Below are 17967 nucleotides of genomic sequence, written 5' to 3' on the forward strand. Positions count from 1 at the left end.
CTCATTAAGTTGTCAGATCTCCTATTTTACTTGTTATTGCATGAAAGAGTCCCTGTAATTTATTCTATTTCCTCTCATAATTGTCTTGGACTTTTGGTCAATGTTCTTGCCACACACGCACACACTTTTTTTCAAAATATTATTTTAAGCTTCTTTGATGGTAAAAAAAGAATCTTGTTGATTTCTTTTACTCTCTTCTATAGGGAATACTTTCAACTGAAAGGGGTCAAAAAGCTATATTATCATTTGATTCTTATGAAAGATCTTTGATTGAGGTAAATATTCTGTTCTCTGTTTTGTTTGCTTATTATATTGTTTAAACATTATAGGTTCCTTAAACTTATGATTGAGAATAAGAAGAACGTATTTTCATTTGATTTTACTTCGTTTTAGCAAGGTTATTTGAAATCATATTGTGGTGTGTATCCACAATGATAGCTGAATTCTACAAGATTTCCATCTACCTCAGTTTCGTTCCCGTGATTAGGTTGAAAACGGCAGGTCCTTGATGGTTGAAAGTTTTATCCAAGTTGAAATTTCTGTCACATTAGAAGATTGGTCTTTTGTCATTGTCTAACCCTAAGCTACAACGAGAATGCCCTTGCACCATCTAACTTCACCTGGTTTGATGAGGATGTTTGAACTTGTTGGAAAGAGGGAAAAGTTTCTGCATTTTCACTGTACTTGGATTCTAATTGTTTAAATATACAAATATTAAAAGATGGAAAAATAGGTGATAAATAAAAGATACCTAAACAGCTATTCTGATCCTCGGCTTTAGGAAACATAATTACATGATAAATCTAAAGATAAATTATGAAACTTAGTGTTAGTCGACCCGCATCTCAAACTTGCTGAAAATACCTATATCTTGCACACTCCCCCTCAAGCTGGTGCATAGGTATCATCCATTCCCAGCTTGATAATAATTTCATGTAATGTGTTACCATCAAGTCCCTTTGTAAAGACATCTAGTAGTTGTCCCCTTGAAGGAACATATGGTGTACAAATCAACCCACTCTCCAGCTTCTCCTTGATAAAATGTCTATCCATCTCAATGTGTTTAGTTCGATCATGTTGCACTGAGTTATGTGCGATGCTGATGGCTAATTTATTGTCACAATATAGCCTCATTGATCGACTTCATTTAATCTTTAATTCTTCCAACATAGTTTTCAGCCATAACAATTCACAGATACCTTGTGCCATCACTCTAAACTTGATTGAGCCACAACATTCTGTTTTTTACTCCACCAAGTCACTAAATTGCCTCCAATGAATGTACAGTAACCTGATGTAGAACTTTGGTCTATAGGGACCCAGCATAATCTGCATCATTGTAGGCTTCAAGAATAAGTTCAGAGTTTCTCTTGAACATTATTCCTTTTCCAGGATTACCTTTCAAGTAATGCTTAACTTGAATCTGATCTGGACCTCCAATACCTGTTATTTACTTAGGAGAATCTGATGGTGCTACTGTGTCAAAGCTCAGTTTGCCTTCTGTCAGAAGCAATTTGTGAAATTGCTTTGGTTGGATATTCATTTGGGTTGGATAATTTCTTTGATGCTGAACCGTATGTACATGTTGCTGTTGTGTGGTTGTACTAGAATAGAATAGAGGTTCCCTTTTATGTGAAGCATCATTCGAGAACTCTAGCATAATTAAGTTAGATGCATGAAATATATGGTCACATATGCCTGAGTCAGATAGAGATGCTGCTGCATTTTAGTGGAACTTGAATGCTCACAATGCTTCTCTATTTCATATCTGTTGTACTTTATTGGCAGCTTATAGTCTCTTGCTAATTATGATATGATCCCTTTCATTATCCAGATACATGATTTTATTTTATGAAAGTTTTAGATGAATTTTCCTCTCATATGCTTAAGTAATGATCTTCCTCCCTTGCAGGTTCACTCTAAAGGCATTAACTCTGAGCTGGTGGAAAAGTTGTTAATGGATCTGGAAAAGAAGTTTAAAGGTAGTGCATGGCTAAATATTGAAAATGGTCTTTTAGTTTAAAAAAGGTTTATGTGGGCTTTACATGTTGAATGAATCTTATCTTGTAGGTTTGTTATTGTTTGTTTTAATTATTATATATTTCTTGGATATATTTTAGACTTTGTCAGATGAAGAAATTAATTGTTGTTATCATTGTGAACTTCTATTTGGGAGAATTGGATGACCTTTGTCACCTTTTTTTGAAATACAAACAAGCTTTCTCATTTCAACAAGGGAAGCATTATTAACATGAAAAACAAAACGTAATTGTAAAGAAAACAGTTAAGGGAGTATGGTTTGGGACAGGTACACCCAAAATCATGCTATCAATAGGCTTTAGGTTATGAGCAAGACAAATATGTTATTACGCCTTGTAGGGACCCAACATTTTTGGTGCGTTCTGTTTTAGTTAGTTGAAGCTGCCATTGTCAATTTTTGCTTGAGCGATGTGCTTGGTTTCAATTTTCTGGTCAATTATATAACATTTCTATTGGTTTTCCTTTATCTATGTTCTTTGGCCTTTAAATCTATAATGTGTCATTCTATGTTATTACAGCTGAACACATTTTTCTGGAGAAGTCAACAACTTGGGTGACGCATGGTAAAACTTTTGAGATGTGGATATGTCCAGTTGTATACTCATTGGTTGGCTACTGCAGTGATGTGATCCTAAGGTACTATTTTCATGCATCTTGCGAAATGCTTTATGGTAGGTTTGGAAATGCATATTAGCGATATTTGTATTATAAAATTCCAATTTGTGGTCTGGAAATGGTTGCAAAATGTTGACTTTGATTTTAACCCATTTGGATTTTTAAAGGCATCCACATCTTTGATTTCAAATAAACTTTTAGGTATGTATTTGTCTAATTCACTTAGCTAAAAACTTCTTGCTTTCCAAAACTAAGATTTTTTAAAATCCTTTTTAAATCCTATGTTTAGCCAAACAATGATTTTTGATTCCTCAGTTTTAAATATAAATGTTTGAAAATCTTAAAATTGATTATCCAAATTTAGGGTCTGAAATAACCTTAATAAATTCATACTTCTCATTTCATCCTCTTGATAGTTTGCTCAAATTCCTAATTGCTCAACATGCTATGTTCAGACTATGTCAGGATGTTGTGCTGCTGAAACCGGAAGTTGCAGAGCTTCTTTTGCCCAGTGTTGTTGTCAATTTAGCTGGAAGAAAGGATATTGGTGTTAATATTCAGAATTTGATTTCTGATCAGGTTGCCTGTTAAACTTTTAGTGGGAGTTTTTGTCAAAAGAGATTGATGTTTTTCTAGTTTTCCTTTCTGCTTTTTCTGGCCAAGGTTTTGTTTTTGCTTGTCCCTTACCATTTTAATGTATATTTTCTGTATTTCATGTGTTTACTTACTAATTCACTGTCATTAGCGGAGACTGGCTTTAAGACTGGATTAGAGTATGAGAGTATGACAAGCTGTATACTTTTTTGTAGTGAGCACGAGGGTATAAAGTAGGCATGTTGTATTTTTATCTGGCAAAATTTTAAATATATAACAATTGATAACAAGGCTTTGCGTGATATGTGATCTTTAGTTTTTAAAACTCAAAGCTCAAGCATTTTGATGCTATTGATTGTAATAGTGAATGAGTAATTGAAAAAGCAAATTAAGGCCTAGTTTGGTATTGGTATTGCAGTTAAGAAAAGCTTGGATGGAAAAAGTGTGTTTGACGTGAGAAAAGTATGGTTAGAGAGTTTTAAGACTTCAGCATTGATGTTGAAAGGTGTTATGATGAATTAAAATGTCCAAAAACTTATGCATGGATAGAAAATTAGAGCTATAAGGAGTAATGAGTAAATTTTAGTTGCAAACTACGCTTTTCACTGTAGAAGCACTTGCATTGCTGCCTGGAAACCGGGCCGAAATTCTTACCCCTTTGGAATTGAGGTAAGGGTGGAATGCAGCCTTTAGGCCAAATTCTTTCTTTCACATTTATGTCAAACAGGGCCTAAAGTTGTCAAATAAACTCAATTTTTGAGTAATGGCATATCTTTTATGATCATGATTTTTTGCATCTTTGCTAGAGGAGCAATCTAATTCATCCGATTGTTATGAGGAACAGGAGGCATGCATTATACAAATGGCAATTAGGTGAAGCACCCTTGGATACTAAGGATAGTATAGATAGATGCATGTATTGAATGTGTGAGATGTTACTTTTTGCTGTGCAGTTGGCTGACCACCATTCATTCATCAATGATGTAAAATACACAAAAGGACTACTTTACTCTTTTTAAAACCATATTTCAGTTATGAATTTCCTTTGAGGGTACTCTTGTTTCTGTTGCTTATAACCCATTTCTTTTTTTTTCTTTTTTTCTTTTTTCCAGTTTTAGTTATTATTTTATGAACAAGATAGTATGTTGTGCAATGGTTTCTAAATTCTCTTTAGGTTAGTTTTAGATGTCAATACTGGTACTGTGATGCCTTTCTTTCTTCGTTGCCTAATTTGCAACGTATGATCTTAGCTGAAAACACCAAATTGGAATTTTTGCTTTGCTTAATCTGCAGGTTCAGGAGCATATATTTGTGAAGTCGAATAAGTTGATAAAGTCTATACAAGTTTGGTTGAATGCCCTTAATGAACTTCGAATATGTTATGTTCTGGAAAGATCTTCGGGGCCATTAAGAAAGGAAAATTCTAAGGTACATATATCAGATATCCTCTTGATTGTTTGGATGTGGTGCTGCTATTCTTTTATTACCTCAGTTACATGAAAATTAGATAGAATTAATGTGGAATTCCATGGTTTTGTTGTCTCAGTATCCATGACTTAGACTAAATTGCTAAAAGTTTTGATTGACCGGAGAATTTAGTTGTAGTCTTAGAATGGTTATACATGGTGCAGTCTTAGATAGGATTTAGTCCTGTAAAGATGATATCTTACATGTACACACATCATGTGCTTAACAAAAATAATTGAAGTTTTCATTCAATCGAATCAATTCTTCTTTCTTGGCATCATAGCAGATGTATACTGTCCATGATAGGTGTGTTATCGCTATGATGTAAAGTTCATGTCAGACAATAGATTTGTTATGCCTCTATGTGAAGTTCATAGCATGGGGTAGGTTTGTTGTCCCTACACCTGAGGCAAATTACTAGAAATGGAGATAACAGAGATACCTCATCTGTTAAAACATAACTAACCCACGCACCAAAAAAGAACTAATAATAACTAGAACACTACAGCTATTGCCCATTGGTTTTGGGTTGATTGCCCATCTTAAAATTTGACAATTAATGAATAACATAATTTTTATTTACAATATTTAAATGATTTATACACGAATTCATTCAAGATTGAATACCATTATGATTTTGCCATAGTCGCTTCTTTTTTTACTAATCTTCATTTAATGAGGCTAAAGAGGGGTAATTTCTTGAACTTGACGGGAAATTCCAATTTTTAGCTTTCTGTAAGAGTCAAAAAAATGTGTAATTATTTGATCAGCTACTAATGTAGGAATTCATATTGTTCATTGCATAGTACTGGATCCTCTAAGACAGGCCTAGGGGGATGAAGCATTTTGTGCTTTGCTGCCATGGTAGCAAGTGAAGTTGTTTTACTCCGCACACTTGAGATTTTGCAATAGCTAACTTGTACTCCAATGTAATTGACCTATCAATATATGACATTAATTGCTTGTCCGCATCTATTCTTTGGGACTTCTTATTTGATTTATGGCAATATATCCGATGTTTGCATGGTTATGAATGCCATTATATTGTACTGAGAGTTTCATGATGATTTTGCAGCATTGCAGGCCCTCTAATTTTAGTTCAAGATCCCATTCCTCAATGAAACCTAGAGATTCAGTAGCTACATTGAGTGCAGTGACCATGTCAACATCTTCATGGGCCAAGGTTTGCTTTTTGCTTATAATGTGCACAAACATAGCGGGAGTGCATTTGATGTCCTTGCATATTGGGTAGACCTAAATACTATATGGAGGATTACTTGATTAGTGAGCTGTTTCGTTTTTCAGTTCCAGCTTGTGTAAAAATTGTGTACAGTTCAACTGTATCAGGCTCTTCTGTTCATAGAACGAGCTGTCTTCAGGGACAGCTCCAAGGGGGCAGATAGGTGCTTTTGTTCCCCCACTCCAAAATATGAATTTGTATCTTAATACAAAGATAATTTGCATTTTGCCACCCCTCCCCCAAAAGAAAAATTATAATTCAATTATGGCCTCTCTAAAAATGATGAAATATTAGTTGTCCCTCCATAAATTATAAAGTTGTAAGTAAATATAATGGTGAATTTTCATTTGAACTCCAAAAAGTTTATAATTTGATTATAATTTTATTCTGCCTTCCCCCAAGAAAAACTTTATGGTTGTTCTCTATTTGTCTTGGAACCTTGGTCTTCTTGAAAAGTATTACTTATTTCTAATTGGCTTTATAAGATACAAGTTTGATATAAGCATCAGTTTGACTTGTTTATTGTTGCATGCTACATACTGAAAATTTATGTCATAATATTCTGCTGAGTTCTGTCAGTGGAGGTTATGAGTAGGGCTAAGAAAAAGTTTAGCGGGAGCAATTAAATAATCTTACTCTGGTGAAGGTGAAGCACTGTACTCGTATGTAGTGAGAGTTTATATTGACTGGGTCTTTGTCTAGCTCATTAGGATTTCACTTTAAGTGAAACTGCCTCTAATTCTGGAATCTGGATGTGTTTGGTTTATTTTAGTTATGCTTGGTTGCTCCCTTGATTTTTCTTTTTTGAGATGTATGTATTATTTTGCCAGGTATATTGGCTTTCTATTGATTATCTCATTGTAGCTAGGTCAGCAATTGTGAGTATCTGAATCTTCACACTTCATTTCCTTTTAATTGTCTCCATATGTTTTTTATTTTAATTCTTTGGAATTATATGTGGTTTTCTTTGTAACAAGGTTGTATGTTTTATAGATTTGTGGCTCTTACTTTACATCCATGATGTATGTGGAGTATTGGTGTGAAGAACATTTTCATGGCCTCACCCTTGGGAACCCTGACTTTTCCAATCTTGAGATGGTAATTTGTGGAGAAACTTTGTGCTTTTAAACTTGGAAATGGGTACTTTCACAGAATATATGTCAGTTTCTGGCTGTCTTTGTAGAGCAGCACAAGGAACAATGGAACTCGTATACTAAATTTTCTAACAATTCCCCTTTTATTTTCTTCCCCTGCAGTTACCGCAGCACATTGAAATTCTTATCTCGGCAATCACTCAAATAAATGAACCAGACAGCTTATATGGGATTATCCAGTCACACACAGTAAGTCTACCTAGTCCATACAGTACTCAATTAGTTATTATGATTTGTTCTACACAGGTACGAAATGTCATAATGGTATTTGTCTTATTGACCAACAATTATCTTAGAAATTAATTAAGTAGTGAATTTTTCATGAATAATATGAGTGAAAGTGAATCAAATTGTGAATCAGATCAACTAACGTTTTGCTAACTTAAAAGAAAATTTGTTCCCTGGCCTTGTTTATAACATAAGGACTTATTATAATAATTATTATTATGGAATAATATTTGGTACACTACCAATGGAGTTTTTAGACTCCACAAGAAGGGTCAGGAGGTTGACAAGTGTCCTAGGGGTATAGTAAAATATTAAAAAAAATAAATATTGTAAAATATTGTAAAATATTAAAAATATATATTTAAAAAAAGAGACGATAAAAAAAGTACACTGCCAATGTACCAAATATTAACCCTATTATTATTATTATGTTTGTCAGCTAGGAAATGCTTCCAGTTGGTATGTATACGTATAATAAGAGTGTAAATGATGATGTGTCTGTCGTAATGGTTGGAAAAATAAAAAGAAGTTTGTCTTGATGGTTTTCTAAATCCCTTTTTTTTTCTTTTAACAGTTGACCTCCCAAATTATTACCTTTGAGCATGAGGGAAACTGGAACAAGGCCCTCGAATATTATGACTTACAAGTGCGATCTGAAGCCACAGCTCACATGGATGGAAGTTCTAGAACTCTATCATTAACAGAGACCCAATCTTTGTCTCAACCTCACCTTTCCACATCAGACGATGAGGCTAAGAGGAAACCTTACAAAGGGCTGATTAGATCTTTGCAGCAAATTGGTTGTAGGCATATGCTAGATTTGTATTGCCAAGGATTAACTTCTGGGAAGGGTCAGTTTCAGCAGGATTTAGAGTTCACAGAATTGCAGGTTCATGACATTATTATTTATTCTCTTTATTTTGGATGGTTGATTAAAATGTAATTGAATGTTTTCTCACTCTTTCCCACTTGTTGCCTGAGCAAATATTTGCAGTACGAGGCTGCTTGGCGTGCGGGAAACTGGGATTTCTCTTTACTTTCAGCAGGACCTATTCCTCAATCTTCAGAGCAACATACTAAAACTCATCATTTCAATGAAAATTTGCACTGGTAAATTTCTTTGAATATCTTTCGTTTTTCAATTTGGATTCTTAAATTTTGTTTTTACTTTGTGTCAAGACTCAAAAGATAGGGATGTGTTGTTAGAAAAGACATTTTCTGTAAATTTTTGCTTTTGCTTTTGCTTTTGTAAAGGTAGGGATATGTCAATTTAAAGCTCGTTAAAGGAGTTATTTATTTCAAAAAATAATATTGACTAGAGAATGAATGAGATGAAAGTAAGTTTAATAAAGATTTTGATGACTGCTAAGCTTTAGAGAACATAATGATATTCATGTATGAAACACACGTCTCTGAGGATTTTCATTAACAGGTTTACATGAATATGATGGTTTAAGTAATTCACCTTGACAGAAAAAAAAGAAAAAAAAAAGGTGTTATGGTAATATTAGTGTCTTTAGATTTATTGTGCATAATTCTAGGGAATAATTAACGTTAATCTAGATATCTTTCCGCCTTTGTATATCTGGGTGCTAGTATAAATATGTTATGTAGCATAATGTATATACACAGGAAATTATTTCCGAAAACCTTTTTCATGGCTGATTACAGCCAAAGCAGTGACAGCAAGGCTGTCTTCTTTCTCTTCTTTCTTCCTCTTTTTCTCTCTCCTTTGGTTTCACAGAAGGGAAAAAAAAAAAAGAAAGCTAAAAGTAGGCTAACATGGAGAAGAAAATGGACTCAAGGGGTACATTACTTTTCTGTTGGCTTTTAAATAGAGTAGTAGGGTAAGTTTTTTTAATGTATTATATAGACATTGTAGCCAGTGGCGGAGCCAGAAATTTTATTTTTTTTTGGGGGTGGGGGGGTGAAATTAAATTGTATATTTTTATGATAGTTAAAATACAATTTCACCATTTTAATAGTCTATATCTTTATAATTTTTAAAGGATTAATTCAAATTTTTATTATTTTGGGGGGCAAAGTGTAATTTTACTATTATTAATTTAAAATTGTATAAATTATTAAGGGCCTAAATGGAAAACTTTCTGTTTTAGGAGGGGCTGGGGCCCCTGCCATTCCCCCCTTGCTCAGCCACTGATTGTAGAGATATCGTACCATTAATAAATATATAAAACATTGCTAGCCGATTTTATCAAGAAAAGAAAACTATTTAGCTGTCTCTATCACATTGGAGAATGTGTAATCCTAGAAGTCTGAGTTGCCAGGTTGAGGCTCTCAATGTTTTGTACTCTTGCAGCATCCACATCAAGGTTTATTACTGCTTAAATGTTTTTCTAAAGTGCAGGCTTTCCCCTATGTGCTGAGTTCTCAAATAATGACAGCGTTCAGATTTAAAATCTGAACTGCTAGTCAAGTAGATTTTTTATGCTTACCTATATTATATAAAGATTATATTTATTTATTTTTTCCTGGTAAAATCTGTTGTAGAAAGCAAAAGGGAAGTAAACATTTTCTTGAGTTGGTACTTTATAGGTACAGTGATATCTTACTGTTCTTAAATATTTAAGACATTGGTAGCTGATTTTATCAAGAAAAGAACTATATAGCTGTCTGTATCACATTAGAGAATCTGTAGTCCTAAAAGTCTGAGTTGCCAGCTTGAGGCTGTCAATGATTGGTAATCTTGCACCATCCACGCCAAGTTTGATTGATGTTTTAATGTTTTTTTCAAATGCTTTCCCCTATGTGCTGAGTTCTCAATTAATGACGAAGTGTCCAGATTTTGAATCTGAACTACTACTCAAGTAGGTTTTTGATACTATACTATTAAAACTCATACCTAAATGTTTAAGCCCCTAGAATTGAGCTTACCTATATTGCCATGCCTTTTTTTCCTGATACAATGCTTTTGTTTCCACTTGGTGGAATGTCAGTTGCCTAAGAGCATTGCAGGAGGGAGATTCTGATGAATTTCAGAGAAAGTTGAAGCATTCAAAAGAGGTTGTGCTAGTTTCTCATATGTTCTAGTTTGTAAGGTGCTAGACTTTGTATGACCTACTAACATGCTTGTTTTTTTGTTCAATTTAAGGAGCTTGTTTGGTCTGTTTCTCGTGCAAGTGAGGAAAGCACTGAGTTTATCTACTCAACAATAATTAAGTTTCAGGTACCTCAATATTGTTACTCTACTGATATGGAAATTTTGACAAGCTGTATTTTCTACTCATGGCACTATAGGCAGTCTGGAATTTTTTACTTATATTATGCTTGCAACCAATATTGTTGTATACCATCATCAGTCCAAGATATTTTATTTTATTTGGATAAAATGGCCAGGCTAGGGTTGCATGTTTCTCAAACTCTTGTAATCAAATAAAAAGCTCTCATATGTCAATTATGGTACTTCTGAAAAGCCAAACACATACTGGGTTAGTTTGATTAAACCAATTTACACTTCAAAACTGACTAAACCGGCTGACTCTTTCTTCAAAAACCAAAATAATCAAACCGAACAATGTCAGTTTGGTTCGGTTTTTTTTCCCCTCAAGTAAGCATTATACCTGGAAGATTTGATGACACCCATGGTAAAAAAAAACCTGAGACAGATGCGAGAATAAAAAGTATTGTAGGTCAAGGGAGGCAGCTTTTAACCTCTGGTACTAGGTAATGGGCTTGTAGTTTTAGTTTGTTTTAGGGTAGATTCTATGTAGGTTGGTGACAGATGATTGGTGAGAATTTCAGAGGATGTTTTAGGCTTTAGTTCATTTACTGGTTTGTCTCTCAACATCTGACAAGAATCTCGACGGAAACAGGGGTGGGGGAAGGAGTTTGGGTGGTTTGGTGACAGGATAAGTGTTCCTTGTGATGATTTTACTTTTCTTTTACTTTTTCTTTATTATTATTTTAGGTTGGGTTTAGTATTTTAATATTATAAAAGGGTTTAAAATGATTTGCGTTGGGCTTTATTTCATTTAATTTTGAGTTGGGTATGGGTAACATTTATTGGATTAGACGTATTGTGTTATTATGGGTATTAGGTTGGATTTTGGTTTATTTGGTTTCGAAAATCAAATCCAACAACTGATGGAATAAACCTATTTAAACCAAACTTCTAACTGACTTAACCGAATATCAACTAACCTATAAAATTCAGTCAAATGGGTTCAGTTTAATTCAGTTTAGTCAGATAACTGACATTTTGATCACCCCTATTAGTTAGAATCTGCTAGCAGAAATATTTGTTATCTTTTGGTTCACTTTTTTGGCCAAATTAAAGTTCGGTCTAATGATAGGATTAAATGGTAACTCATGCGTAGAACTTTTGTGAAGCTTTGACATGCTTTAGAAATTGAATTTCTGAATCATTGCTAGGCTGTTCGGCCGCATCTGTTCACTTAAATTGGGGGGGGGGGGAATCTTGCAGTGTATCTTACTTTTTGTTCCCTTTAACATTACCAATCCTTTCTTACAGATCCTGTATCATCTTGGTATAGTATGGGAAATGCGCTGGCCAACATCTTCATTTGAAAGAATTGAACTTCAGAAACATAAGCAGAAAATGTTTTCAGATCCTGTAATCCCTACAATGGATCAGGTATTTACTTCCAGTACTTTGTATGCTGTAGCTGTGGCAATTGACTTATGAGTTATGACTGATAACTGTCTACTTTATGCAACTTCGTACAATGAAAATTATGTGGTCCGCTAGTTTTGTTATTTACTGAATAATCCTGTTTTGATCCATTAATATCATGGTTACACTACTTTCTCTTCTATAGTTGAGGGCTGGAAGGAAAGAAGAAAATGAAAACTGTGACAACAATTTGTATGCATATTTGGACTTCAAAAGTATGTGGATTATTTGCATGCAATATAATTCTATAGATTGCTAGATTAATGCATTACCTAAGATGTTGAAGTGATATAGTAGTTACAGATAACTTAGAAATGAAGGCAATACGAACTTATTGGTGTGAATGGTAAAGTGTTGTTAATTTATTGGTCTTGTAAGATTTTGTGCCTTACCTTAGTGTGTGGTAGACTTGTGTTATATGGAAAAAAGTTCTAAAACATGTTATGATAATATTCTTTTATACATGATGCTGTGAAAAATGTTCCATGACTCCTTTCTTGGTGGAAGAAAATTGTAGCCAATCTTGCAAGTTATTCTATTAATGGAGCTCTCCTACCTTTTCTGCTGTGGGAATTGAAGGGAAATTCTCTTTCCAACATAGCTTTACAAAGTTTTTAATTTTCAATATAGTTTTTGTGGCTGAATAAGGACTGGAGCTCAATGTTGACGAAATCTCAGCTGCATATGAGTTTGTTAGAACCATTTATTGCATTTAGGCGAGTTCTACTTCAAATCTTGAATTGTCATGACTGTACAATGCAACATCTTCTGCAGTCTGCATCCACTCTTCGTAAGGTATGATAACCATTTGGCATACTGGGCAACCATGCTGCATTCTGTTTTTCTAACTGTTCAATGTGGTACAGGGCTCTCGGTTTTCTCAAGCTGCTGCAGCTTTGCATGAATTTAAGTTTCTTTGTGTGAGAACTGGAGAACAAGGTTCATCTGCATATTGGCTTGGAAGGGTAATTTCTTCCTATTTCTTTCTGTATTGCTTTACAGTTAAATTTGAAGAAAGATACTTATATCACCAATGCTACGTTCGGTAAGAGTGTTATTTTTTCACTATACTTTAGTATATGAGTTAGCAATAAATTAATTTCAATCAGCAATATTTAGCCACTTCCATGACTTATTTTTAGCAAAAAGGAGGAAAACTTTTTGCTTATTTTGAAGATGTCTTATTTCAATTGGTAACATTTAGGGTGAGTTTAGATGGGCGGTGCGTTTACCTGTGGTTAGTGTAAAAATAGCGGTGGCGGTGAGATTAAATACTGTAGCGTGAGACAAAAAGTAAGCTAAATACACCGCACCGCACTCAATCGCCCATCCAAACTAAGCCTTAGCCACTTCCATACCTTTCTTGGATGAGAGCATGCCCCATGTTGGTTAACCATAAATGTCTTCCAATAAAATTTTGATCCAGTTTTGCTGAAATATTTGTATGATGGCAGCTTGAGGAAGCAAAGCTGTTGCGTGCTCAAGGTCAGCATGAAATGGCCATCGGCCTTGGAAAATACATCTTGCAGACTAATCGGTTGGACGAAGAAGCTTCAGATGTATATCGATTGGTTGGGAAGTGGTTGGCAGAAACTAGATCTAGCAAGTATGATTGTCTCTTCTGTTTGGATCAATTGTTCTTTTCTTTTTTAATCAATAGTAAATGCTGATTTTTTCTTTTTTTTCTTTAATGCCTTTCCATGAAAATATAGCTCAAGAACCATTTTCGAGAAGTATTTAAAACCTGCAGTGTCACTTGCTGAAGGTAACAAGACTGCTGACAAGAAGTCAGCAGAAAGAAAAAGTCAGACTCATTTCCGCCTTGCACATTATGCAGATGCTCTTTTCAGAAGTTATGAGGAAAGACTTAATTCCAATGAATGGCAAGCAGCAATGCGTTTAAGAAAACATAAGGTAGTAATTGACAACATGCATCTATATAAAGAGAGCTTCTCACTAAAATTTGTGTAAAATTTGACTCTGCAGACATTGGAACTAGAAGCCCTTATGCGACGTCTGAAAGGTTCAACAAAGGTATGTTGCAAGGCTCTCTCTATTCAATTTAGCGCTTTCATTTTCCTTGTCCTTGATGATGGTACATTTTAGGGGGACAAAATTGACTACTCAGTGAAAATACAAGAGTTGCAAAAGCAACTTGCAATGGACAAGGAAGAAGCTCAAAAGTTGCAGGTACTGTTTTGCTTTTACATGTTTACGAGTCATTTTCTACCTAAGCATGCATTTCTACATGTGTTCTGCAGAAAATGGTATGTGTTGAGGCACATATATTGTTAGTGAGAAGTTATCTTGGTCCTAAAACCAATCAATTTAAAGTTAGCCTATAACTAATCCATCATGCCCAACTTGTTACCAATACGATCAATCCTAGGACCATTTAAGCTTTTTGAAAGATGTCATGTAGTTGTTTCTTGACATAACTAGTAGCGATATCAGGTACTTTCTCTTGAATAAAATAACAATCAATTGCTATGTGTTTAAAACTTTCATGGAAAAGAATGATTGATACAATATGAAGAGCAACTTGATTGTCATACCACAGCTTCATAGGTGGTCAATTACCAAGACCAACTGCCTTTAGTAGTTGAAATTTCCATTGAAGCTCACATGAGGATTGTGCCAAGGCTCTATATTCTGATTCTACACTATACCTAGAAAACATTTCGCTTCTTACTTATGACACCAACTATGTCCATAAAAAATACTATCCTGTAATAGGTCCCCCTCAATTTAAGAACCTTCCCAATTTACATATGAGAAACACTCAGTAAGAGAGTGACAATGATTTCTGTATAAAATTCCTCCTCCTAGAGCTCCCTTAACATAAAATTTGTTCCAAAGCTACCCAATGGGTAGTTCATGCAGCCATAAGTTCAGTCATCATGCTTGTAGAATTATGGAATATAATATGATAGACCTAGATAGCTTAACATAATCTCCTAAAATAACTCCAAATCCACAATTGAGAACTCCAAATTTGTGCTAACCACTAGTCAACAAATATTCCTAAAATTTCTCTACCTAATATCAACCAACATAATAACTCCTAATTCTAGTCAACATTTCTTGATTTCCAAACTGAACATCAATCGACATAATAACTCTGCTGTCTAGTGACATGTAGGTGTGTAAACTAGCTTGATGATTCCTTCCTCCGATGAAGTGGCGATCAATCTCCAAATGTTTAGTTTGACCATGGTGAACGGGATTTTTTGCAATGTTAATAGCTGTTTTATTATTGCAGACAAGCTTCATGGAATTTCCTGGAGATACCTCTAATTCTTTTAACATCCTTTCTAACCAAATTCCCTTACAAATGTTGTGTGACATTGCTCTAAATTCAGCTTTTGCACTGCTTCTGGCTACAACATGCTGCTTCTTGAGGATAGAAAAATAAAAGCAAGTTCAGAACAAAAGGCTATAGTTTTCTGGATACTTCATTCTGAAAAAATTCAATATAATTTATAGGGAAAACATGGCATTGAATGTGGTATGAAATTCTTTTAATTGATCGGGATCCTTGATTCTTGGGATCTCTTTGATAAACTTTACATTAAAAAATCTCCTAAACTATCTCCAAATCCCTTATCGACAGATTATGTTAATTATCTTGGTCTATCATATTTTATTTCAAAATTCTACACTTCCCCTCAAGTTGGTGCATGGATACCCATTGTACCCAACTTGCTAATGAGAAACTCAAAGTTTGGTTTGAACAATCCCTTTGTGGGAATATCTGTCACTTGTTGTGATGCAGGGACAAATGGTATACAAATTGTTCCAGCCTCAATCTTTTCCTTTGTGATGCAGGGACAAATGGTATACAAACTCAATGTGTTTTTTCATGTCATGTTGGACTAGATTGTGGGCAATACTGAAGGTTGCTTTGTTTTCATACTACAACTTCATAGGCATAGTCATAAAGTCTTCTTAATTCTTCCAAAATTCATTTAAGCTGCAACATCAGGCAAATCCCATGTGCCATAGATCTATATTCTACATCTGCACTACGGGTGTAATTGAGCCAAGCCGAGCCTGAATACTGCCAAGCTCGAGCTCGACTGAAAATTCGGAGCATGATACTCGGCTCGAGCTCGATCGAACATCTATTTTTAAACTCAAGCTCAGCTCGAGATATAATCGAGCTACTCAAACTCAATTAAGCTTGTTTACCAATTTTTGTAGTCAAGCTTGAGCTCGACTCAATAATATATATTAAGATCAATAATGTAATTTAATAATATAAAAATATGAAAAGATCAATAAGGCCCGCAAGCCGTTCAAGTCAAGTATTACTAAGTTTGAATTCGGCTAGATCGATAGCTCGAGCTCGGCACGATAATTACCGAATCGAGATCGAATTTTTTTTAGTCAAACACAAGTAGCTTGCAAGCAACAATGTCTCATTTACATCTCTAATCAACACCACTATAAGCCACCAATTTTTTTTTTATATGTTTTCAAGTTACTGCACAATTTGTTGGTCCAGTATTAGAAAAGGGGCTTTCTTACCCACCTTAATCAGGATTATTAGCAAATTAGCTTTTAGTACACCAAACTTGTCGTGGGCACCTTCTGAAAATTCCACGTGGGAACCATTTGTTCCTATCTAGCCTAGCGTAAGTTGCGTGCCACAATTCTTTATTGCAACATTTTTTGTTTTATCTCAACAGTTGTTACCTCTTTCTCATCTTCTACCATGTCTAACTCTAATATCCCTTAAAAGCAAGTTGTACTGTAAACCTAGGATCTGATCAGGGTCAAATACCAAAATTAGTGTGGTTTAGGGAGAAAACAGCTGCAAATCAATAGAACAAATCTGAGAAACAAGAAGTTGGAACTTTTATAAAAAGTAGTGTTTGATAAACCTCAAGTTTTTGAAGTCTGTTAATTAATAATGATGATAATAATAGTAATAAAATAGCTGTAAGTCTATAATCATGGAATAATAGTTCTAAGTCTGTTCATCTATGATCATGGAATACTGGGTTTTTTTATTTTATTTGTTACTTCAAAACCTTTATTTATCTTTTGACTGACATAAAGCTCTATAATCTAGTCTATAAATAATGTTTTATATTCATCTGTTGGCCTCCCAGGATGACAGAGACAATTTTCTCAACCTAGCTTTGGAGGGCTATAAACGTTGCTTGGTCATAGGTGACAAATATGACGTAAGAGTGGTATGCACTTGTATCCAAGTATTTTGTGCACATGATAAAACAAAAATTGTATGATTTTTGTCATTGAAAAGATAAATTACTTTAATTAATTACTTCCTATTGCTTTGATGCGAGCAGCCAATTTTAGTTTTTGTATAATAAGTTCTGCATCCAAATGGGTGGTGCATTTATTTGACTGTATTCTATTTTTCACTTAAAATAATTATAGCTAATAAAATTGCCTTTTTGTAAACTAACCATTGTGCATTTAGGTGTTTCGACTTGTATCATTGTGGTTCAGCCTTTCATCTAGACAAGATGTTGTCAACAACTTGCTTAAAACGATTGATGAGGTATGGAGTTCATTGCCAATGTTCATGCAGTTGAGATGTAACGTATTGTATTTTTAGTGAAATTTTTTCTTATTCTAGCTCTTGTATGTGTAAATTTGCAGGTTCAATCTTATAAATTTGTTCCACTGGTTTACCAAATTGCTTCAAGAATGGGAAACATTAGAGATGGAATTGTGCCTAATAATTTTCAGGTTTGACAATTTTTGGACTGTTAAATTTTCTAGAGTTCAATTTCATTCTAATCAAATTTATCCATTCGCAGTTTGCCTTGGTTTCTCTTCTGAAGAAAATGGCCATTGATCATCCCTACCATACAATCTTCCAGGTGAACTTAACAGCCTTACTAGCATTTTGTTGGGAAAATGAATTTTCTTTGCAAAAAAGTTTTTTAAAAAATTAAAAAATTCATAAAATTTTAAAAAGATAAAAAATATTCTAAAAA

General features: G+C 34.2%; 1 protein-coding gene across 2 annotated transcripts in view; it reads left to right on the top strand.

The window, feature by feature from the left end:
- The window catches only part of LOC108456394 (serine/threonine-protein kinase ATM), a 55626-nt gene that overhangs the window by 29703 nt on the left and 7956 nt on the right, over positions 1–17967 (top strand). For both annotated transcript variants that reach the window (XM_053018734.1, XM_053018735.1), the window contains 24 exons: positions 204–275; positions 1913–1982; positions 2559–2676; positions 3111–3234; positions 4543–4677; positions 5792–5899; positions 6787–6834; positions 6950–7054; positions 7213–7299; positions 7913–8227; positions 8333–8448; positions 10296–10362; positions 10451–10525; positions 11831–11953; positions 12623–12787; positions 12859–12957; positions 13447–13598; positions 13705–13906; positions 13979–14026; positions 14099–14182; positions 17110–17193; positions 17445–17525; positions 17627–17716; positions 17788–17850. In XM_053018734.1, coding sequence (XP_052874694.1) covers positions 204–275; positions 1913–1982; positions 2559–2676; positions 3111–3234; positions 4543–4677; positions 5792–5899; positions 6787–6834; positions 6950–7054; positions 7213–7299; positions 7913–8227; positions 8333–8448; positions 10296–10362; positions 10451–10525; positions 11831–11953; positions 12623–12787; positions 12859–12957; positions 13447–13598; positions 13705–13906; positions 13979–14026; positions 14099–14182; positions 17110–17193; positions 17445–17525; positions 17627–17716; positions 17788–17850 — 2631 coding nt within the window. The remainder of the gene's footprint in view (positions 1–203; positions 276–1912; positions 1983–2558; positions 2677–3110; positions 3235–4542; positions 4678–5791; positions 5900–6786; positions 6835–6949; positions 7055–7212; positions 7300–7912; positions 8228–8332; positions 8449–10295; positions 10363–10450; positions 10526–11830; positions 11954–12622; positions 12788–12858; positions 12958–13446; positions 13599–13704; positions 13907–13978; positions 14027–14098; positions 14183–17109; positions 17194–17444; positions 17526–17626; positions 17717–17787; positions 17851–17967) is intronic.

The sequence above is a fragment of the Gossypium arboreum genome, chromosome 9 (assembly GCF_025698485.1).
Source record: "Gossypium arboreum isolate Shixiya-1 chromosome 9, ASM2569848v2, whole genome shotgun sequence".
Taxonomy (NCBI): Eukaryota; Viridiplantae; Streptophyta; class Magnoliopsida; order Malvales; family Malvaceae; genus Gossypium; species Gossypium arboreum.